The 23,249-nt window shown below is 41.1% G+C and overlaps 3 protein-coding genes and 1 long non-coding RNA gene across 4 annotated transcripts in view; 3 read left to right on the forward strand and 1 right to left on the reverse strand.

Moving 5' to 3' along the window:
• The first annotated feature begins 1,809 nt into the window (after positions 1-1,809).
• On the forward strand, positions 1,810-8,199 carry LOC119488520 (interferon-induced protein with tetratricopeptide repeats 1-like). The gene is made up of 3 exons (XM_037770255.1): positions 1,810-1,832; positions 5,728-6,329; positions 7,223-8,199. The coding sequence occupies exons 1-3, from the start codon at positions 1,810-1,812 to the stop codon at positions 8,197-8,199; spliced, it is 1,602 nt and encodes a 533-aa protein (XP_037626183.1).
• Positions 8,200-8,642: 443 nt separating this feature from the next.
• On the reverse strand, positions 8,643-21,448 carry LOC119488362. Its single transcript, XR_005206942.1, has 3 exons — positions 21,259-21,448; positions 18,876-18,878; positions 8,643-8,908 (listed from the first exon to the last, which is right to left on the reverse strand). It is a non-coding gene; the product is annotated as an uncharacterized LOC119488362 (long non-coding RNA).
• LOC119488357 (interferon-induced protein with tetratricopeptide repeats 1-like) lies at positions 11,333-14,477 on the forward strand. The gene is made up of 2 exons (XM_037769931.1): positions 11,333-11,450; positions 13,160-14,477. Exons 1-2 carry the CDS (start codon positions 11,443-11,445, stop codon positions 14,460-14,462), a joined length of 1,311 nt encoding a protein of 436 aa, XP_037625859.1. The 5' UTR covers positions 11,333-11,442; the 3' UTR covers positions 14,463-14,477.
• LOC119488342 (interferon-induced protein with tetratricopeptide repeats 1-like) overlaps positions 15,791-23,249 on the forward strand; it is a 32,703-nt gene continuing 25,244 nt past the window's right edge. The window contains exons 1-2 of the mRNA XM_037769913.1: positions 15,791-15,971; positions 19,688-20,402. Of these exons, the coding sequence (XP_037625841.1) occupies positions 15,964-15,971; positions 19,688-20,402 (723 nt within the window). The 5' untranslated portion in view covers positions 15,791-15,963. The remainder of the gene's footprint in view (positions 15,972-19,687; positions 20,403-23,249) is intronic.

The raw sequence follows: 23,249 nt of genomic DNA on the forward strand, positions 1-23,249 counted from the left end.
AGAAATTCATGTAGGCTTCACTATCTTGCAGTACTGTGCTACACAGGGCGCTGATGGACATTAATCAAACTACAACTTTTAACTTGTAAGTCAACATGGATGAACATCGCACACATACAGTTGTATAACTCCAAGGTGACATGTGAACAGGTGACAAATGATCAAGTACGAGCCTTTGTGTCAAAGTGTTTCCCTGTCAGCGTGAAGTGGTAACCCAACAGTAACCTGGTTACACCAGTAGGTAACAGCAGAGTCATAATGCAGGTGTGTCCAGGTAACTGATGGCTCTTCATACCCGCTGCTCAGTGTGTCCACATATAGGCTACTAAATATATAAATGCATTTCAATCAGGAAAGACTCGTATGAATTGAATGATGATCTATTACAAAGTGCACGAGTTATGAATAGTAACAGTCTTTGGCGATTTAGACCCGATGTGAAATAATGAAGGGGAAGTGAAGCTGTAGTAGGATGTAGAAATATTCCCCCCGGGTCTAGACACTGGTGGTGGTGGTGGTGGTGAAGACTGATGCAGATCCGATGAATGAAATGGAGCAGGATTACTCTGATGTGATGAATCTGGAGGTGATGGGGTGGTGGAGGGTCGCGTCCGTTAGTGCTGAATGCTGACACTGAAAACTCATAGAGGAGAGTGGTTTTTAAACTTTTGACAGCAGCATGTTATTGGTTGAGGGAGATATGGCAAGCTCTGATTGGTCACTGAAAAGAGAGACGCCCATAATCAGCTGACATATTAATAGCCCATGAGAGAGAGAGAACCAGAATGAATGAGAAAGAATGAGCTTGCACCCCTAGTCTTCCTGTCTGAATTTACGCTTAAGCTTCATTTCAATCAGGAAAGACTCGTATGAATTGAATGATGATTTATTACAAAGTGCACGAATTATGAATAGTAACAGTCTTTGGCGATTCAGACCCGATGTGAAATAATGAAGGGGAAGTGAAGCTGTAGTAGGATGTAGAAATATTCCCCCAAAGAAACATGGAATAAATACATTGATTTATTGCCTATGAATATGAGGTTAAGACGTGCACACCTCCTTACCTTACAGCATCTGGGAATTTAAGCAGAATAAAGTTAATTAGGAAAAAAACAATTTATAACTCACGAGGTATGAGGTAAAGATAGAACATGATATGGATATAATATCAAGACCAGGTGATTGTGTTAACCTAAGAACAGTGCTAAGTGGAGTTGAGAAAGACCGTGCAATATAAGGTCACATGCGAGTGTAATAAGTGGGTTAATGATATACATGATGGCAATTAAATTATGAAGGCACGTTAGCCTACTATAAATGATGTTGAATCAGACTAGTGTATTGTGAGATCTCGATAGACCATTTAAATGAAAGCCTAGTGGACCATGTTGAAACGCCGGTCATGCTGACCATGAGACACGTGAGTCTCGGACCTTATTGGGTTGATGATGAGAGCCGCTTGAGACGCAGGTCATGCTGACCATGAGACACGTGAGTCTCGGACCTTCTTGGGACAAAGGTCATGTTGATTATGAGAGCCGCTTGGGACGCAGGTCATGCTGACCATGAGACACGTGAGCCTCGGACCTTTTTGGGACGAAGGCCGTTCTAGTGTTAAATAAACATTGCATAGTGTGATTAATGAAACGAGTGAAATAGTTTGAATAAGGTTGTGCCAGTGTAGCCGTAGTCCTGAGAGATGAAGTATAGTATTTGAAGAAAGCACAATAGAATAAATAACCACCACCACCAGTTATATGAATGACTTACCGAAATCAAGGTTTTAATGATCTTTGATTTGCAAGGATGGTGTTGACGTCGGGACGAACGTAGGAGGTATAAGCAGACTAAGACCAGAGCATTTAGAGAGGTCACGATAGCCAGAACATTAGAGAGTCACGATAGACCAGAGCAATAGAGAGGTCATAATAGACCAGCATATAATAATAATAATAATAATAATAATAATAATAATACATTTTATTTAGTGGCGCCTTTCTGGACACCCAAGGACACCTTACAAAGATCAATTAAAACATTGACAGATAAAACAATATAACAACAACAGGACATGACAGAGACATAATTGTACAGACACATAGGATGGGTGATGATGAGTACTAGAGAGTGAATAAGAATAATTACCTTAGCTGTGAATAATGGAAATGGCTGAATATAAGATATACAAGAGTGTAGGAGTATCCAAAGGTAATGAATTGATTGTAATGATCTGAATTAATTAATCTGAACAGATGATTTGATAAATGCCGAGGTCAGCTGTACAGGACCCAGATAAAATAGAGGGACGATTAGCAGCAATGCAGCAGCTAACTGAACACCACCACCAGTTATATGCATGAATATAGTTATATGCATGAATATAGAGGATCTGCTGTTATTTGTGTGAAGGTCGTGATGACTTTCTGTGCAGAGGAACGCGTGATGCTTCCATTCGATCTGAAGCGTACTAAACATTTTGCAAAATAAAACGTGAATATGTAGTAATAAAGAACCCATACTTGAGAGATTAGCCGGAAGGCCAAGATTTGCTTGCGATACTCCAAATGAATTAAAATGAATAATACCTGATGAATTCCGAGGTCAGCTGCAACCGGAACCAGCCAAAAGGGACGATTAGCAGCATGCAGCCGCTAAACGAAAACCACCACCAGTTATATGCATGAACATGAAGATCTGTTGAATGACGCCGAGGATCCGCAAATTGCTGTTGCTGCTGAGATAGGTCGTGATGACCCTCTGTGCAGAAGAGCGAGTGATGCCTCCGTTCAATCCGAAGAGTTTACCATTGGGATGCCGACGATTGAGGGACACATGAACCAATGTAATTGTGCTCCGATGAAGGCCCCGACATGAAGCCCACGAGCCTATGATGAACGCTGGAGCCAGAGGGAGGCTGGCGCTGAGACCGTACCGTTATATTCTCCCCCAAAAGAAACCCCACGGATGACGTGTCCGTGGAAACTGAGACTGTGTAATTTGCTTGCTCGTGAAGAAGAATGTATGCCGTTATGCCACTGCACAGGTGTGTGTGATGTTGAGATGAGGTCAGCCATGACTAAACACTGTTTAAAGTGGATCGTGTGATCGAGCATATGTCAGAAGGCGACGCGTCCCTAGCCATATGTCCCAGTTGAACCGTAGCTGCACCGTGGTTATGAGTTGATACCAGAGGTGACGTTGTTTCCACGTCGCATGCATTCGTCGAATGCATTCGCATTCCCGGCGTCGGAACGCTGAAGCTTGTCGCAGCCATCGCATATATATTAGCCATAAGGCTTCGTTGTTTCCGCGAGGCACTGGCCTTCCTTTACCACGATGTGACTTTTATTTATTTATTTCGAGCATGGTTTTGAATCTGCCTCCAGCTGCCGTCCATGAGAGCCACGAGACGTTCATTTGCCAACACCTACTAACTTTCAGACCAGTTTATGATTATATGAATCATATTCTGTTACTGTAATGCCTACTTCTCTCTCAAATGTTTTCATAAACATTTTGTAGTGTACTGTTATCTGTAATTGTTCCCAACGCATCTGCAAGACCTCAACTCGGGAGGAAACAGGCAGTAAGAGCTGATCTGAGGTCTGCTGCCCCTCTGTCGTCTATGACCCGGCTGTCATGAATCAATATTCTGTTACGTTAATTCTTATTTCTTTCCGCATATTTTCTCAGATCATCTTGTAGTGCACGGTTTAGCTGTAAGATGAGAAGGTTTGTGACGCCGCCGCCATTGTGAAATTGGTGAAGGAACACGAGTTCTGTTCACATGACCGGAGCACACCCGATAGGAACGCTCTCTGATGAAAAGACCCATGATTGGTCAAAGTCTCCCGTCGAGGGTTAGCTCTTTTAAGCCTTAAAACGGAGCCATGAGGAGGAGCAGAAGTCTAGTTATCTCTCAGAACACTTGAATTACTATATGCTGAAAGGTTATGGAATTGTTCCCAATGCAGCCAATACTGACTCTGAGTTTTAACTGATATAATGACTATAATGTATTAACTTGCATTTAAGTCCAATTACACAGGACTTGTAGGAACGTACAAGCGCCGCTAGATGGAGACAGCATGAAGACAGCGTATGAGACTTGCAGTGCTTATTACCGTAATACACGTATTTAAGGTTCCACGTGATTTGCGATGCTTTATGAATTATGCTGAGTGATATTTGTAGGGTTTAAAACACATAATGTTGTCGAGATTACCCAAGTAAACCGAAGTTTGATATATGTCACAGATTTTAGGAACAGAAGGCTGCTTCAGTCCAGAGTCTGTAACCCTGTACGCTGTATAATTAGAGCCCACCGCTATTACAGTATTTACGGTATTAGTTCTCTTTGAGCCGTGATGCGCCGAGAGAATGAAAAGTGTTACAGTTTGAACAAACACATCGAAAACTAGTTAAAAGACAGCTGGTTATCTACAAGTACTGGATCCCGTGAGACCACCGGTTGGATGTACCCGCTGAACTTGTGGATTTATTGAGCAGATGACTTTGAATCACGCCGGTTCTTCTGTGAGGAACCCGAAAATGTTTGAACTCTGACTGAAACGAGCGGAATGAATGATGCATGATATTGAAGCTATCCAAACCTCGAGTGCGATGTCTGTAGCCTGGAGTAGTGAGCAAGAGGGAGAAACTCCTTTGCTGAGGATAAGACGTCGCTGGTTATACCACTGAGACTGGATGAAAGTACATGAACTATTTGCTGTTTGAATCGAGCTCTCTTTACTATCGATGACTTTGAATCATGCCGGTTCTTCTGTGAGGAACCCGGAAATGTTTTAACTCTGACTGAATACGGAGCGGGATAAATGATGCATGATATTGAAGCTATCCAAACGTTATGACCACGTTTCCTCGATGGTGATATGTGGCCTCTTGCCAGGTAATATGAGGCTGTTGAATTTTGTGAAGCCTTTACCTTTAGATGAAGTGGCATGAACGTAGTGACGAGGCGGCTGTGATGAAGAAGCCAGACTGTTGAAAACGCTGAGCTGAATGCATAAAGTTTGCTGGATTCAACCGAGACTGCGAGTGCGATGTTTGTAGCCTGGAGTAGCAGATGAGGCTGCCTGAGCAGTGAACCAGAGGGAGGAGAAACTCCTATGCTGAGGATCAGACGTCGCTTGTTATACCACGAGACTGGATTAAAGTACGTGAACTATTTGCTGTTTGCATCGAGCTGCTCGCGTCCGTTAGTGCTGAATGCTGACACTGAAAACTCATAGAGGAGTATGGTTTTTAAACTTTTGACAGCAGCATGTTATTGGTTGAGGGAGATATGGCAAGCTCTGACTGGTCACTGAAAAGAGAGACGCCCATAATCAGCTGACATATTAATAGCCCATGAGAGAGAGAGAACCAGAATGAATGAGAATGAATGAGCTTGCACCCCTAGTCTTCCTTGTAACATCTGAATTTAAGCTTAAGCTTCATTAAGGTGTCAGCTGGCTGGAGAAGGTCACTAGATAACAACCTACTTGCTCTTGGCTATATCGTATGTTATTTCCAGTAAATATCACAAATAAAACGTGTGTTTTCTGATAAAAAAAAGTACGAACGTAGGAAGATAACAAGTACTACTAACCCATCGTTGAGGTGGTTACGTCTTCAGCTCCAGTCTGATCTGGAGCTCACAGCTGATATATGTTCCTGGTTTGTTTACATGATGTAACAGAAGTGCAGATTTAACGTATTCAGTGGACAGAGAGCATCAGATGCACAATGCAGCGCGATAGTCAGACGCTCGCATCCAGTTAGGACCTGGGATCTGGACCCCAGCAGGATCAAACTTTTCCATCTCAGGGACCAGCTGGAGGACATCGGCACAGAGGAGGGAAACAGCTGGCTGGGTCACATTTACAACCTGCTGGGGTTCATTCAATACAAGCTGGGGTTGACTGAAGACGCCCAGAGTTTGTTCAACAAGGCTGCAGAGGCCTTCCGCCAGATGAGAAGTGCAGATGAGGGTCCCTGGTTAGTGGTGAACTACGGGAACCTGGCTTGGCTGAACCACCACCTGGGAGACCAAGCAGAGAGTCAGGCTTACCTGACAAAGATTGACGCCCTGATGAATAAATACCCATCTCTATCCCATGACGAGCTCCATCCAGAGATCTACGCTGAAAAAGCCTGGACCCTGATGAATTTCAGCACAGACAGAAATCTGGCTGCAGATTACTTCCAGAGAGCCATCAAGATGCAGCCGGACATGGTGGAGTGGAACACCAGCCACGTCTTAGTGTTAGCGAGAGCTTTTAAACACAGCAACACGGGGCTGGAGACTGACATGATTGGAGAAAGTGAGAATCGCCAAGGAACAGGATCCAGAGAACTTGTTACCTCGCTGCTTACTACCTTGAGCAATGTGATAAGAAAGGAAGAGAGAATTGAAGATGAAGCACGAGAGTTAGCCAGAAAGGTTTTGAGAAATCCCAGTCAGCAGCTACAGTGGTATGAAAGCATTAATAAGTGTTTACGGAAACTATGTTTCTATTGATGAGGCCATTGAATTGGCAGACGAGGCTCTGGAAAACCATCCAGATGAGTGTTATCTGAAGAGATGTGCTGCACTCTGTTACAAATGGAAGATCATTTTTTACAGGGACAGTCGCCCAAAGCAAAGCATGATAGATAGAGGAATCACTCGCCATGAGGAGGTGATTTCTCTTTACCCTCATTCTTCACTTATGAAGGAAATAGCTCTCGCAAATATATATGCAAAATCCAATCACGGCCAGGCTAAAGCTGAGCAGATGTATCAGAAACTGCCAGAAAGGAATCTGGAACCTCCAGAGAAGTCCTTTACAACCACTACGCAAAATATTTAAACTACGATCAACGAGATGACCAAAGGTCAATAAAATATCACATGAAGGTGGCAGCGATACCGCAACTATCCTTCTTTCGTGGGAACAGCATTACAACTCTGAAGAAGATTAAAGACAAAAACAGGAACCGAATGTGTAGAGAAATAGAGGAGTTTCTGGCAAACCTGCAAGAGCCATAGTGTTTTGAACATCACTGGTTCTAAATCCAGAACAAAATGTAGGTATTGCATTACCTAAAAAAATCGGTACGGACTTATTGATTAAACTGTATCCTTTAAAGGCAGGTTTCAACAAGTGTCTGCACGTTTTTAGACTTAAGTACATTTAACATAATGGTGATGTGTTTTAATATTTGTTATTTTTACTCTCCATCAGTGCTGCTCAGAGTCAAACAACACTGGTGTCCAAACTGGAGGCCCTGCAGTGCCACTTCACCTGGGATCTGGACCCCAGCAGGAACAAACTTTTCCATCTCAGGGACCAACTGGAGGACATCAGCACAGAGGAGGGAGACAGCTGGCTGGGTCACATTTACAACGTGCGGGGGTTCATTCAATATAAGCTGGGGCTCACCGAAGACGCCCAGAGTTTGTTCAAAAAGGCTGCAGAGGCCTTCCGACAGATGAGAAGTGCAGATGAGGGTCCCTGGTTAGTGGTGAACTACGGGAACGTGGCTTGGCTGAACCACCACCTGGGAGACCAAGCAGAGAGTCAGGCTTACCTGACAAAGATCGACGCCCTGATTAATAAATACCCATCTCCATCCCAGGACGAGCTCCATCCAGAGATCTACGCTGAGAAAGCCTGGACCCTGATGAAGTTCAGCACAGACAAAAAGGTGGCTGCAGATTACTTCCAGAGAGCCATCAAGATGCAGCCGAACATGGTGGAGTGGAACACCAGCCATGTCTTAGTGTTAGCGAGAGCTTTTAAAGACAGCAACACGGGGCTGGAGGCTGACATGATGGAGAAAGTGAGAATCGCCAAGGAACAGGATCCAGAGAACTTGTACCTCGCTGCTTACTACCTTGAGCAATGTGCTAAGAAAGGAGAGAGAATTGAAGATGAAGCACGAGAGTTAGCCAGAAAGGTTTTGAGAAATCCCGTCAGCAGCTACAGTGGTATAAAAACATTAATAATGACTTACAGAAACTGTGTTTCTATTGATGAGGCCATTGATTTGGCAGAGGAGGCTCTGGAAAACCATCCAGATGAGCGTTATCTGAAGAGATGTGCTGCACTCTGTTACAAATGGAAGATCATGTTTTTTAGTGACAGTTGCCCAAAGCAAAGCATGATAGACAGAGGAATCACTCTCAATAAGGAGGTGATTTCTCTTTAACCTCATTCTTCACTTATGAAGGAAATAAACCTCGCACATATACACAAAATTCAATCAAGGCCAGGCTAAAGCTGACCAGATGTATCGGCAACTGATAGAAAGGGATCTGGATCCTCCAGAGAAGCAGGTCCTTTACAACTATACGCTAAATATTTATACTTCGATCGAAAGGAGGACCAAAGTTCAATACGATATCACATGAAGGCGGCAGCGATACCGCAACAATCCTTCTGTCATGAGAGCAGCATCACAACTCTGAAGAAGATTACAGCCAAAGGCGAGGACCCAATGTGTAGAGAAATAGAGGAGTTTCTGGAAAACCTGCAAGAGCCATAGTGTTTTGAACATCACTGATTCTAAATCCAGAAATAAATGTAGGTATTGCATTTTCTAAAAAAATCTGTACGTACTTATTGATTGAGCTGTATCCTTTAAAGGCAGGTTTCAACAAGTGTCTTCAAGTTTTTAGACTTAAGTACATTTAATGGAAGACAAAAGCAACTTTTAAAAATCTACACATTTGCTCTGAAAAACTGTCAGCAGTAGTACACTCAATTTGTACTAAACAGCCTGAATCATTCAATAACACTAGTCCTTTAAATAACATCCACTGTGGACATGTTCAAATGTTATTACCATAGTTCAGTATCACATGATTTATTAAAATAGATTTTGATCAGTGTTGATTTTCATAACTTACATGTAATCACTGTGGTTATTATATTGTTATTATATATGCAGGTGTGTCCAGGTAACTGATGGCTCTTCATACCCGCTGCTCAGTGTGTCCACATATAGGCTACTACATATATAAATGCATATAAATATAAAATAATGCACATGTCACCTTAACATTTGATAAAATGTTGCAGCCATAAAGGATATGGCATCTTGGGTTTGAATATTTCACTCAGTGTGGCATTGTAGGGATTCTACTTAATAGGTTTTGGTTATTAGCAAAATAATTAATAAATAATAATATAATTATTAATATTAATAAAGATTATCAATAAACATTAATAATAAACGGGGCACCACCCTGGAATCAGGGACCAATGACCAAAACGTTAATATAGTCTCATTATATATGCTAAACTATCAATTTGGAACGTTGATTAATAATTAAATTAATAACTATAACCAAAATAGATAGTAAAGGTTGAAGGATATCGGAGTTCTTGACATAGCAGAGGTTGGCATTATTCACTCTTGTGCAACATTAAAGAGACCAGCATGTATATTCCACAAACATTTATTTACAAGATAATAAAGGTTTAAAACACAATATTAATCTAACTAAATAACTAAACTAAACAAACCAAACAAAGTGTGTGTGTGCGTGTGTGTGTGTGTGTGTGTGTGTGTGAGAGAGAGAGAGAGAGAAGCTGGGGGGGGGGAACAAGATGGCGTTTTGTCTCAAGATGTCTGAATGGCCTACAGACCAAAATGGCGAGCACTGTAAAACTACAAAGATGGCGGAATCAAAGATGGCCGCCAGCATGTCATCACGTGACCTCTTTGTTCTTCTGAGCACATGTGCACATGGGTGATGTGGGGTTAAGATTATCTAAAGCTGTATGTTTATGTTTAACTAATTCACAGTTTATGTATGTGATCTTAATGTGTGTTAGATATGCAGTGGGTTAGAAAAGATGGTTAGTTTGCATGCAAGACCTTGTCTATGTGAAGCATAAACTAAACACATCAAATGTGGTGAAGCCACCTACCCAGATATCAAATACAGATAAATCAACACAGTCAAACTCAATGAATAACATTAAACCAAATCAATACAAGTACATTCTAGAAATCAAAGTTGAACAGTCTTGCTCAGCCATGTGCGATTGCTAATGCTAAGGTAAGCCCAGCACGTTACCATGGAAGAACAGGGTTTGTGATTCCATGTGTTGAAGTTGTGGTTCCAAATCAAAGATGTCGTCTTTGCTGTGCAGATTGGTTAGCTTGGTGCTAACTGTGAGAAGGCAGGCGCTCGCGTCTTCTGCCTTTTGGTTCCTTGTGTTGCTAGGTCTGTTTCCTAACAGACCATAGATCAGAAGCAGAACTGCTTTGCAGGTTCTGGAGAGCTGTGGCTCACCTCAAGCAGGTCAGCCTCGGTTGATGAGATGAGCAGCTAACCTCTCGCAGGTCAGGAGAGATGAAAACCAGAGGAAATCTCTGTGTTCCCTCTCTTTCTACTCTGAATCTCATCTCTCCTGACCATACAGCTCCAGATAATCTTAACCCCCCACATCACCCCCCCTCTCTGTCCTTCTTGAGCACATGTGCTCAGAAGAACAAAGAGGTCACGTGATGACATGCTGGCGGCCATCTTTGATTCCGCCATCTTTGTAGTTTTACAGTGCTCGCCATTTTGGTCTGTAGGCCATTCAGACATCTTGAGACAAGACGCCATCTTGTTTCCCCCCCCCTCTCTCTCTCTCTCACACACACACACACACACACACACACACACACACACACACACACACACTGTGTTTGGTTTGTTTAGTTTAGTTATTTAGTTACATTAATATTGTGTTTAAAACCTTTATTATCTTGTAAATAAATGTTTGTGGAATATACATGCTGGTCTCTTTAATGTTGCACAAGAGTGAATAATGCCAACCTCTGCTATGTCAAGAACTCCGATATCCTTCAGCTTTTACTATCTATTTTGGTTATAGTTATTAATTTAATTATTAATCAACGTTCCAAATTGATAGTTTAGCATATATAATGAGACTATATTATTGTTTTGGTCATTGGTCCCTGATTCCAGGGTGGTGCCCCATTTATTATTAATGTTTATTGATAATCTTTATTAATATTAATAATTCTATTATTATTTATTAATTAATTGGCTAATAACCAAAACCTATTAAAGTAGAATCCCTACAGCATCATATTCCTCAAGAAGAAATACAACTTTCTAACTTTAAATCAACTTAAGAGAAAATATAATCATGTTTTAGTTTATTCAGATGTGGCTATAGGTTTCCATTCCTGGGAAACAAAAGTCAAGGCGCATTAACACTGAACACAAGACACTATGCTCAAATGCCCCTCCTCTACAGTCTGCTTCGACTTCGTGAACATTTCCGCTGCGTCCTCAACAACATCACATCATTTAAAACAAAGCAGAAGTTGGACATCACTGACTTTATACCAGTGAACCCAAATCCAGCATCAAGAGCAAAAACCAGCCCAATATTTAGAGAACTACTGAGTCGAGGAAACAGCTGAATGATGAGGTGAGTATAGCTGCTTCTGCATTTCATATCATTGTTGGAGTAAATAATGTAGGCTTCTTACTTTTCTCTCTTGTTTCTTGTTCTTTTCCTTTCTTCATTCTTCCCTTTCAGCTAGGGCCACATTCATTTTAAAAATTGTATTTTCGTTCTTATTCTTAACAATTATTATAAATCAATTGTTTTCTGAAAGTTTCATCCCACCCCCAGTATTATAATTCTGGTGGAGAAATGCTAAATGTTGTTGTTATTATTATCCTATTATCTTTAAACCATTACATCCTTCCTGTCTTCCTTGCTTTCCTCTGTGTCTCACACCATTTCTGTCATTTTCTTCCTTCCTACCTTCCTTACTTGCCTCCTCCTTCCTAATCTATTTCAGCCATCTTTTTCTTATCTCTTGCGTTATTCCCATTTGTCTTTTCTTCCTCCCCTCTGTCCTCCCCTCCTTCTTTTTCTCCTCCTGCCTCACTCTGTTTCTTCCTTTATTTATTTATTCACTGCATACCTCATTCCCCTTTGGGTTTTCTTTTATCCTTTCATCCTTACTGTTCTCTGTGTTTTTATCCTCTCTGTTACTTCTTCTCTTATCCATTCCTTCCCTCATATCCTTACCCATTTCCTTACTTTCCATCCACTTATTTTCCATACTGTATACAACCATACACAGTACAACGTGTAGTGAAATTATTTCGTGTTCCAGCTCCAGAAGGCAACTAACAAATAGAAAAGGAAATATTTCCCTCCTTATTTCCTTCCTGTCCATTCAATGCTCCTAACTCCATTTCTATGTTCCTCCCTTCCTCCACATGAGATGAACAGTGGTTATCCAAACATAGCACACGTACATTAAAGCTGAAGTAGGAGAGATTAGAGCAAATATGATTAAAAAAGTTAATTTTATAAAACGTGACTATATCGTGACAGTAGTGCATGAGACAGGTAACCTGAAAAAAATCATGTGCCTCTGTGTCCTCCGGTGCTCCTAACGGCATCTGCAAGATTTTACAGACCGGAGGAAAACAAGCAGTAAGAGCTGATCTGAGGTCTGATATCCATCTGCTGTCTATGAGAGCCAGCTGTCAATCGCTCGCAAACTCCGACCAAACGGTTAAACTAGGCAGCGCTGATCAAATATGAATCAATATTATGTTACGTTAATGCCTATTTCATTCATCTTGTAGTGTATGGTTTAGCTGTAAAATGAGAAAGTTTGTGACGCCGCTGCCATTGTGAAATCTGGTGAAGTAACGCCAAGTTCCGGTCACATGACCAGAGCGCATCCAATAGGAACGCTCTCTCTCTGAAATGACCTGTGATTCGTCAAAGTCTCCCGTCAGGGGCTAGATGTTCTAAAGCCTGAAAACAGAGCCATGAGGAGGTGCAGAAGTCCCGTTAAATCTCAGAACACTTTAATTACAATATGCTGAAAGGTTATCATGGAATTTTTGCCCAATGATGCCAAAAATATACAGCCTCCTGCCACTTTAAGAGCATGTTACTTTAACCTACTGGTAATGTTTTTCAATATTTGTTATTTTTACTCTCCATTATTCAATGCTCCTTAATCCATATTTTCCTTCTTTTCTTCTTTCCGTCCTTCTTTCCTCACATGCTGAACCGTGGTTATCCAAACATAGCACCCTTAGGAGCATATTATATTAACATAATGGTGATGTGTTTTAATATTTGTTATTTTTACTCTCCATCAGTGCTGCTCAGAGTCAAACAACACTGGTGTCCAAACTGGATGCCCTGCAGTGCCACTTCACCTGGTATCTGGACCCCAGCAGGAACAAACTTCTCCGTTTCCGTGACCAGCTGGAGGACATCGGCACAGAGGAGGGAAACAGCTGGCTGGGTCACATTTACAACCTGCGGGGGTTCATTCAATACAAGCTGAGGTTGACTGAAGACGCCCAGAGTTTGTTCAACAAGGCTGCAGAGGCCTTCCGCCAGATGAGAAGTGCAGATGAGGGTCCCTGGTTAGTGGTGAACTACGGGAACCTGGCTTGGCTGAACCACCACCTGGGAGACCAAGCAGAGAGTCAGGCTTACCTGACAAAGATCGACGCCCTGATGAATAAATACCCATCTCCATCCCAGGACGAGCTCCATCCAGAGATCTACGCTGAAAATGCCTGGACCCTGATGAATTTCAGCACAGACAGAAAGCTGGCTGCAGATTACTTCCAGAGAGCCATCAAGATGCAGCCGGACATGGTGGAGTGGAACACCAGTCACGTCTTAGTGTTAGCGAGAGCTTTTACACACAGCAACACGGGGCTGGAGGCTGACATGTTGGAGAAAGTGAGAATCGCCAAGGAACAGGATCCAGAGAACTTGTACCTCGCTGCTTACTACCTTGAGCAATGTGCTAAGAAAGGAGAGAGAATTGAAGATGAAGCACGAGAGTTAGCCAGAAAGGTTTTGAGAAATCCCGTCAGCAGCTACAATGGTATGAAACCATTAATAAGGGTTTACAGTCATTATTTTGTTGATGAGGCCATGAAATTGGCAGAGGAGGCTTTGGAAAACCATCCAGATGAGCGTTATCTGAAGAGATGTGCTGCACTCTGTTACAAATGGAAGATCATGATTTTTAGTGGCAATCGCCCAAAGCAAAGCATGATAGACAGAGCAATCACTCTCCATGAGGAGGTGATTTCTCTTTACCCTCATTCTCGATTTGTTAAGGAAATAGACCTCGCAAATATGTATGCAAAATCCAATCACGGCCAGGCTAAAGCTGAGCAGATGTATCGGGAACTGCTAAAAAAGGATCTGGAACCTCCAGAGAAGCAGGTCCTTTACAACCACTACGCAAAATATTTATACTTCGATCGAAAGGATTCCGAAAGTTCTATACGATATCATATGAAGGCGGCAAAGATACCACAACAATCCTTCTTTCGTGGGGACAGCATCAAAGCCCTGAAGAATATTAAAGACAAAAACAGGAGCCGAATGTGTAGAAAAATAGAGAAGTTTCTGGCAAACCTGCAAGAGCCATAGTGTTTTGAACATCACTGGTTCTAAATCCAGAAATAAATGTAGGTACTGCATTACCTAAAAAAATCTGTACGCACTTATTGATTAAGCTGTATCCTTTAAAGGCAGGTTTCAACAAGTGTCTGCAAGTTTTTAGACTTAAGTACATTTAATGGAAGACAAAAGCTTTTTTTAAAAGCTATCTAAAAATCTACTCATTTGATCTGAAAAACCGTCAGCAGTAGTACACTCAATCTGTACTAAACAGGCTGAATCATTCAATAACTCTAGTCCTTTAAACAACATCCACTTTGGACATGTTCAAATGTTATTACCATAATTCAGTATCACATGATTTATTAAAATAGATTTTGATCAGCGTTGATTTTTATAGCTTACATGTAATCACTGTGTTTATTATATTCATGTTGTGTTGATTTTTTTTTTTTCCATAGCACTGTATTTTAAGTTTATATAAGAACTACACTATATGTAATTTGAATGTCTGTAAGCTTTGGAGTAGTGAAATATAAAACTCTCTGATAAAGTTATAGATAATTTGATGTAACCTGAATATTATTGCCAGATGCAACTGATTGTATGTATAAAGTATGTCAAGCTGTGTCTCAGTTGTACACAATAGCTTAATAATACAAATAAATATATATTATGTGCACTAAGAAATCTTAAGTTATTTTGTTTTGGTGGTTATTATACGAGAAATTCATTAAGGCTTCACTATCTTGCAGTACTGTACTACACAGGGCGCTGATGGACGTTAATCAAAATACAACTTTCAACTTGTAAGTCAACATGGATGAACATCGCACACATACAGTTGTATAACTCAAAGGTGACATGTGAACAGGTGACAAATGATGAAATACGAGCCTTTGTGTCAAAGTGTTTCCCTGTTAGTGTGAAGTGGTAACCCAACAGTAACCTGGTTACACCAGTAGGTAACAGCAGAGTCATAATGCAGGTGTGTCCAGGTAACTGATGGCTCTTCATACCCGCTGCTCACTGTGTCCACATATAGGCTACTAAATATATAAATGCATATAAATATAAAATAATGCACATGTCACCTTAACATTTGATAAGATGTTGCAGCCATAAAGAATATGGCATCTTGGGTTTGAATATTTCACTCAGTGTGGCATCATATTCCTCAAGAAGAAATACACCTTTCTAACTTTAAATCAACTTAAAAGAAAATATAATCACAAAATTTGATGAGTCATGTTTTAGTTTATTCAGATGTGGCTGTAAGTTTCCATTCCTGGGAAAAGAAAGTCAAGGCCATTAAGACTAAACAATAGGCTTTACACGCAAATGCCCCTCCTCTACAGTCTGCTTCGACTTCAGTGAGAGCATTTAAAGCTGCATCCTCAACAACATCACATCATTTACAACAAAGCAGAAGTTGGACATCACTGACTTTATACCAGCGAACCCAAATCCAGCATCAAGAGCAAAAACCAGCCCAATATTTAGAGAACTACTGAGTCGAGGAAACAGTTGAATGATGAGGTGAGTAGCTGCTTCTGCATTTCATATCATTGTTGGAGTAAATAATGTAGGCTTCTTACTTTTCTCTCTTGTTTCTTGTTCTTTTCCTTTCTTCATTCTTCCCTTTCAGCTAGGGCCACATGAATTTTAAAAATTGTATTTTCTTTCTTATTCTTAACAATTATTATAAATCAATTGTTTTCTGAAAGTTTCATCCCACCTCCAGTATTATAATTCTGGTGGAGAAATGCTAAATGTTGTTGTTATTATTATCCTGTTATCTTTAAACCATTTCATCCTTCCTGTCTTCCTTGCTTTCCTCTGTTTCTCATACTTTTTTTTCTCATTTTCGTCCTACCTTCCTTACTTGCCTCCTCCTTCCTTATCTCTTTCAGCCATCTTTTTCTTATTTATTGCCTTATTCCCTTCTGTATTTTCTTCCTCCCCTCTGTCCTCCCCTCCTTCTTTTTCTCCTCCTGCCTCACTCTGTTTCTTCCTTTATTTATTTATTCATTGCATACCTCATTCCCCTTTGGGTTTTCTTTCATCCTTTGTTCCTTCTTGTCCTCTCTGTTACTTCTTCTCTTAATCATTCCTCTCCCTCATTTCCTTACCCATTTCCTTCCTTTCCAGCCACTAATTTTACATACTGTATACAACCATACACAGTACAACGTGTAGTGAAATTATTTTGTGTTCCAGCTCCAGAAGGCAACTAACAAATAGAAAAGGAAATCTTTCCCTCCTTATTTCCTTCCTGTCCATTCAATGCTCCTAACTCCATTTCTATGTTCCCCCCTTCATCCACATGAGATGAACAATGGTTATCCAAACATAGCACACGTAAATTAAAGCTGAAGTAGGAGAGATTAGAGCAAATATGATTAAAAAAAGTTATTTTAATAAAACTAGACTATATTGTGACAGTAGTGCATGAGACAGGTAACCTGAAAAAAATCATGTGCCTCTGTGTCCTCCGGTGCTCCTAACGGCATCTGCAAGATTTTACAGACCGGAAGAAAACAAGCACTAAGAGCTGATCTGAGGTCTGCTATCCCACTCTTAACCGGAATAAGTTGACTTCCGTGGGTGCATCCAAAAGCTCTTAATTTTCGTTTCCTCGCTCCTCGATCCTCGCTTAAACCGGAAGTTGGATGCAGCGAGGATCAAGGATTGAGGAGGCTGGCCGGAGGAGCGAGGAGCGAGGATACACCAGTGTATCCTCCACCAAAGTCTTTTACCGACCGACACGCCCCCTTACTGGATATCAGTTACTGATTGGACGCTGCTGCCGACCGGACTGATCTGATAACTTTACCTCTCAACATCACTGGAGTTTTATACCGGAGTGAAAATAGATCACAGATTAAACGTTTTATAGTTTAGTTGTCTTCTGATTCACCGTCAAGTTATAATCTGTGTTAACTGTAGCTCTGAACAGCAGCAGAAGGACCTGCCGTATCTCTCCTTCACACACCGCCAGTGAAGCACCTTGTCTCTAAGAGAGGTTTATATTACCTGACAAACTAGTTTGAAATAACTTTCTTCATTTAATAGAATGATTTTTCTTTTCATGATCTGTTATTTCCCCCCTTAACTTTTATTAATGATACTATTAAAGTCAGAGAGAGAAGGAGAGTCTGTCTGTCAGCAACAAACACCTTTTACATCATTTATCCTCATTTCCATTCAGTCACATGAGGCTGATAATTCCTGAACGTCGGGTTTGATATGAGTTACATCATTTACATTTTCCCTTTAGCCTAATAAATAATGTCCAGTGTTCAAAAGACACCCTAGTCATATTCTGGGTTATTAAATAATGAACTCACAATCAGAATATCAATAACTACAGATGCTAATAATGAATAAATAATATAAAGAGCACTTGTCTCTATTAGTATTAGTTCAGTTCAGACATAAACAGCTGTTAAAGCTGACTGACAGCTGATCCAGCTGTGATCAGCTGCTGTTGTCATCAGAAACGGACGTCGCTTCACGTGACGCTTCAGAGGAAACAACAATCCATTGCTCTTAAAACGGCTTTCCTCGTTTCCTCTCTCCTCGCATGGTTTCCTTGGGTCTTTCCCATTTGTACTTTTATACGGCTTGACTCCTCTCCTCGACTCCTCTCCTCGCGTCTTAGTCCCGCCCACGGGAGGTGCGAGCGGAGGAGGCGAGGAAAAGACTCGAGGACAGAGGAAACGAGGAAATATGTTTTTAGAGACATGAGACGCCGTTTCATCTGAAGCGTCAAGTGAAGCGATGTCTGTTTCTGATGACAACAGCAGCTGATCACATCTGGATCAGCTGTCAGTCGGCTTTAACAGCTGTTTATGTCTGAACTGATCTAATACTAATAAAGAAACAGAGTTATCAGAGCAGCAGTGTTTCTCTCTGTAGTCTGTTACCTGTTTAACAAACACCTGCACATGAATAACAGCTGCAGTCTGTATTTCTACTGTGGACTGAGTCCTGCTTAGAGGACCAGCAACCATCTCTACTGGCACAATATCTTTATCTTATTTATTCATTATTAGCGTCTGTATTTATTGATATTCTCACAGTAGAAGTTATGTATTAGGCTGAATGTTTCAGTGAAAAGTGAAATGGTAACTCATATCAAACCCGACGCTCAGGAATTATCAGCCTCATGTGACTGAATGGAAATGAGGATAAATGATGTAAAAGGTGTAAAAGAGAGACTCTCCTTCTCTCTCTGACTTTAACTGTATCAATAATAAAAGTTAATGGGGGAAATAACAGATGATCAAAAGAAAACTTTCTAATAAATGAAGAAAATTATTTTAAATCTGTTCGTTGTCAGCTTTTATAAACCCCTCTCAGTGTCAGACTCCTTCAGTGACGGTGTGTAAAGCAGAGATACTGCAGGTCCTTCTGCTGCTGGAACACTTCACCATCAACATGCTCCGTTTGTTGTTCACACCTACAATTAACACAGATTATAACTAGATGGTTAATCATAAGACAACTAAACTATAAAACATTTAATCTTTGATCTGTCTTCACTCTGGTATGAAACTCAGAGACGCTGATGTATCAGATCAAACCGATCAGCAGCAGCGTCCAATCAATAACTGATATCCAGTAAGGGGGCGTGTCGGTCGGTCAAAAACTTCCGTGGAGGAGACACTGGAGGATACACTGGTGTATACTCGCTCATGGCTCCTCCAGCAAGCCTCCTCGCTTCTCGATCCTCGCTCCTCGATGCGCATTTTATGAATTGGGACGTCCTTCAAGATGGAGGACTGAGATCGATTTCCGGGTCACAGCCGGAGGATTGAGGAGCGAGGAGACGAGGAGGCGAAAAATGATGAAATGAGAAGCACCTCATGCGTCTCTCCATGCTTCCCTGGTGGGAGGGACTAAGACGCAAGGAAAAGACGCAAGTGAGGGAAACGGGGATGCAATTAAGAGCTTTGGCATGCACCCCGTGAAGGATACACTGGTGTATCCTCGCTCATCGCTCCTCCGGCAAGCCTCCTCGATCCTCGATCCTCGCTCCTTAATCCTCGGTGCACAAATAAGAGCTTTGGGATGCAACCTTAGTGTTAACGGTCCTTCTTCTTCCTTCAGGCTCTGACGGAGCTCTGTAATCATCTCACCTTGAATTCAAACAGGCCCCAAAAATATACTGCCTACTGCCACTTTAAGAGCATGTTACTTTAACCTACTGGTGATGTGTTTTAATATTTGTTATTTTTACTCTCCATCAGTGCTGCTCAGAGTCAAACAACACTGGAGTCCAAACTGGAGGACTTGCAGTGCCACTTCACCTGGGATCTGGACCCCAGCAGGTACAAACTTTTCCACCTCAGGGACCAGCTGGAGGACATCGGCACAGAGGAGGGAAACAGCTGGCTGGGTCACATTTACAACCTGTGGGGGTTCATTCAATACAAGCTGGGGTTGACTGAAGACGCCCAGAGTTTGTTCAACAAGGCTGCAGAGGCCTTCCGCCAGATGAGAAGTGCAGATGAGGGTCCCTGGTTAGTGGTGAACTACGGGAACCTGGCTTGGCTGAACCACCACCTGGGAGACCAAGCAGAGAGTCAGGCTTACCTGACAAAGATCGACGCCCTGATGAATAAATACCCATCTCCATCCCAGGACGAGCTCCATCCAGAGATCTACGCTGAAAAAGCCTGGACCCTGATGAAGTTCAGCAGAGACAGAAATCTGGCTGCAGATTACTTCCAGAGAGCCATCAAGATGCAGCCGGACATGGTGGAGTGGAACACCAGCCACGTCTTAGTGTTAGCGAGTGCTTTTAAACACAGCAACACGGGGCTGGAGGCTGACATGTTGGAGAAAGTGAGAATCGCCAAGGAACAGGATCCAGAGAACTTGTACCTCGCTGCTTACTACCTTGAGCAATGTGCTAAGAAAGGAGAGAGAATTGAAGATGAAGCACGAGAGTTAGCCAGAAAGGTTTTGAGAAATCCCGTCATGTGCTGCACTCTGCTACAAATGGAAGATCATTTTTTTTAGTGACAATCGCCCAAAGCAAAGCATGATAGACAGAGCAATCACTCTCCATGAGGAGGTGATTTCTCTTTACCCTCATTCTTCACTTATGAAGGAAATAGCTCTCGCAAATATATATGCAAAATCCAATCACGGCCAGGCTAAAGCTGAGCAGATGTATCAGGAACTGCTAGAAAGGGATCTGGAACCTCCAGAGAAGCAGGTCCTTTACAACCACTACGCAAAATATTTATACTATGATCGACGGGAGCCCCAAAGTTCAATACGATATCACATGAAGGCGGCAGCGATACCGCAACAATCCTTCTTTCGTTGGGACAGCATCACAACTCTGAAGAAGATTAAAGCCAAAGGCAGGAACCGAATGTGTAGAGAAATAGAGGAGTTTCTGGAAAACCTGCAAGAGCCATAGTGTTTTGAACATCACTGGTTCTAAATCCAGAAATAAATGTAGGTATTGCATTACCTAAAAAAATCTGCACACACAGATTGATTGAGCTGTATCCTTTAAAGGCAGGTTTCAACAAGTGTCTGCAAGCTTTAGACTTAAGTACATTTAATGGAAGACAAAAGCTTTTTTTTTAAAAACTATCTAAAAATCTACTCATTTGCTCTGAAAAACTGTCAGCAGTAGTACACTCAATCTGTACTAAACAGGCTGAATCATTCAATAACACTAGTCCTTTAAACAACATCTACTGTGGACATGTTCAAATGTTATTACTATAGTTCAGTATCACATGATTTATTAAAATAGATTTTGATCAGTGTTGATTTTTTATAATTTACATGTAATCACTGTTTATTATATTCCTGTTGTGTTGATTGTTTTTTCCATAGTACTGTATTTTAAGTTTATATAAGAACTCCACTATATGTAATTTGAATGTCTGTAAGCTTTGGAGTAGTGAAATATAAAACTCTCTGATAATGTTATAGATAATTTGATGTAACATGAATCAGGCCAGCCATTAGGAATTATGGACAGAGGGACAGATTTTCCAAATTGGGCCCCTCAACCAACCTGATTCCAGGTCGTCCAGTTTCATATGATACCAGTATCTTTACTCCAACTTTAAAACTGAGCCTGCTAGTGGGATTTATTTGCTAGTCTGCCTATAGCTCCTCATCTTTGTACGTTCAGCTTCGCCTGTCATACCTGCTGCTTCTCCAAAAATGTGTTCATTGCCTCTCGGATCCTTTCATTTTCTTGATCTCTCTGTACCCTGGCTTTTATTTTGTTGAGGCCCCAATCAGGGCCATCCACAAGGATATGGAGTAGCCAGCCAGGGGAAAGAGTAGCCAGCTAGGGGGAAACAGTAGCCAGCTAGGGGGGTCCGGGGGCATCCCCCCCTCGGAGAATTTCTTTTTATAAAAGCCCAATTTTGGTGACCTGTGATACATTCTAATGACACTATTCCATCATATACGCTGATCTTAATTATTATGTATTTTAATGAGTTTGCCTGCCTGATTGTAAACATGTAGCTGGTGAATTATTGTAAAGGAGAATCAGACTTCTAGTGTGTTAGCCCAGTCTGTAATAGTTATTAATATTTAAAACCACGTCTATTCCTGACTGATCAGAACTTTTCTAATTTAGAATCATAGACCTTATTAATTATTTATTTATTGACACCTTCACTTAGTGATGTTATGTGCTGTACCGAGGCTTCGGAGCGTGTGTCGAGTAATCCAGGAAGTTTTCCGCGATGCGCGTATCGAGGCTTGTATCGTTTTAGACTAATGACGTCATTGATGACGTCCGAAGCCTCGCTGCCCGGCCATAGGGCATCACTGGTTCAGGAAGTGGTTCAGATCTTCACTGGTTGAACCAATGCCACTTTTAAGAAGTGACACAGAACACTAATATTACCCCTCCTGCCATTATTATATTATATTACACTACAATACAATACAATTATTGACCAAAGGATTGGTTTATACACTTAAGATGAATAAAACAATTACAACTCATTATACATGTAATATACTCATAATAAACTTACTAGAAAATATACATTATATTATATATTATATAGATATAAATTGATTACATGGTAATATATATTTCTTTCATTACTTATAGTCATTCCCAACAGCCTTTGCTGGCGCAAAATACAGTATATCACAGATCTGTGGTCCCAGTAGACCACAACCAGCACTGCTCCCAGTAGACCACTTACACTTACACACCAAAAACTGACAATAACCTGATATTTTCAGGTGGAATTTCATTCATTCATTCATTCATTAATTCATTCATTTATCTCACTGTGCAATATCATTTTCCACTTATGCAATTTTGTTAATAGTCTTGTTTATTGTCAATACTGTATATACTGCACCTATTTTTATACTTCCTTCTATGGGTTCATATTTTGTTACACTTTGTTTAGCTCTTTTTTACTGTGTTAGCTGATGCATCTTGTTTTTTGCACTATCCCCTTTGCTGCTGTACACTGCAAATTTCCCCCTGCGGGATTACAGTTTTTCTCAATTGTTTACACACAAATACTGGTACTTGACACACAATGACCACAACATGTAACTCATGCACCAACCCCCTGAACCAATTCTGCTAAACTACAAGCACAATTCCTGCTTTACACTCAAATTGCAGTTCTAAAACACACTTTTTTCAAAACACTACACACAATTCTCTGCATTTGGCACAATTTTCATGAAGAAAATCTTGTTTTCAAAAGGAACACACTGTCATTCAAAATTATAAAGTCAATTGCCCTACTATGCACACTGACTCATCACATGGGCAAACACCTGTCACAC

Source organism: Sebastes umbrosus, chromosome 5, assembly GCF_015220745.1.
Source record: "Sebastes umbrosus isolate fSebUmb1 chromosome 5, fSebUmb1.pri, whole genome shotgun sequence".
Classification (NCBI taxonomy): domain Eukaryota; kingdom Metazoa; phylum Chordata; class Actinopteri; order Perciformes; family Sebastidae; genus Sebastes; species Sebastes umbrosus.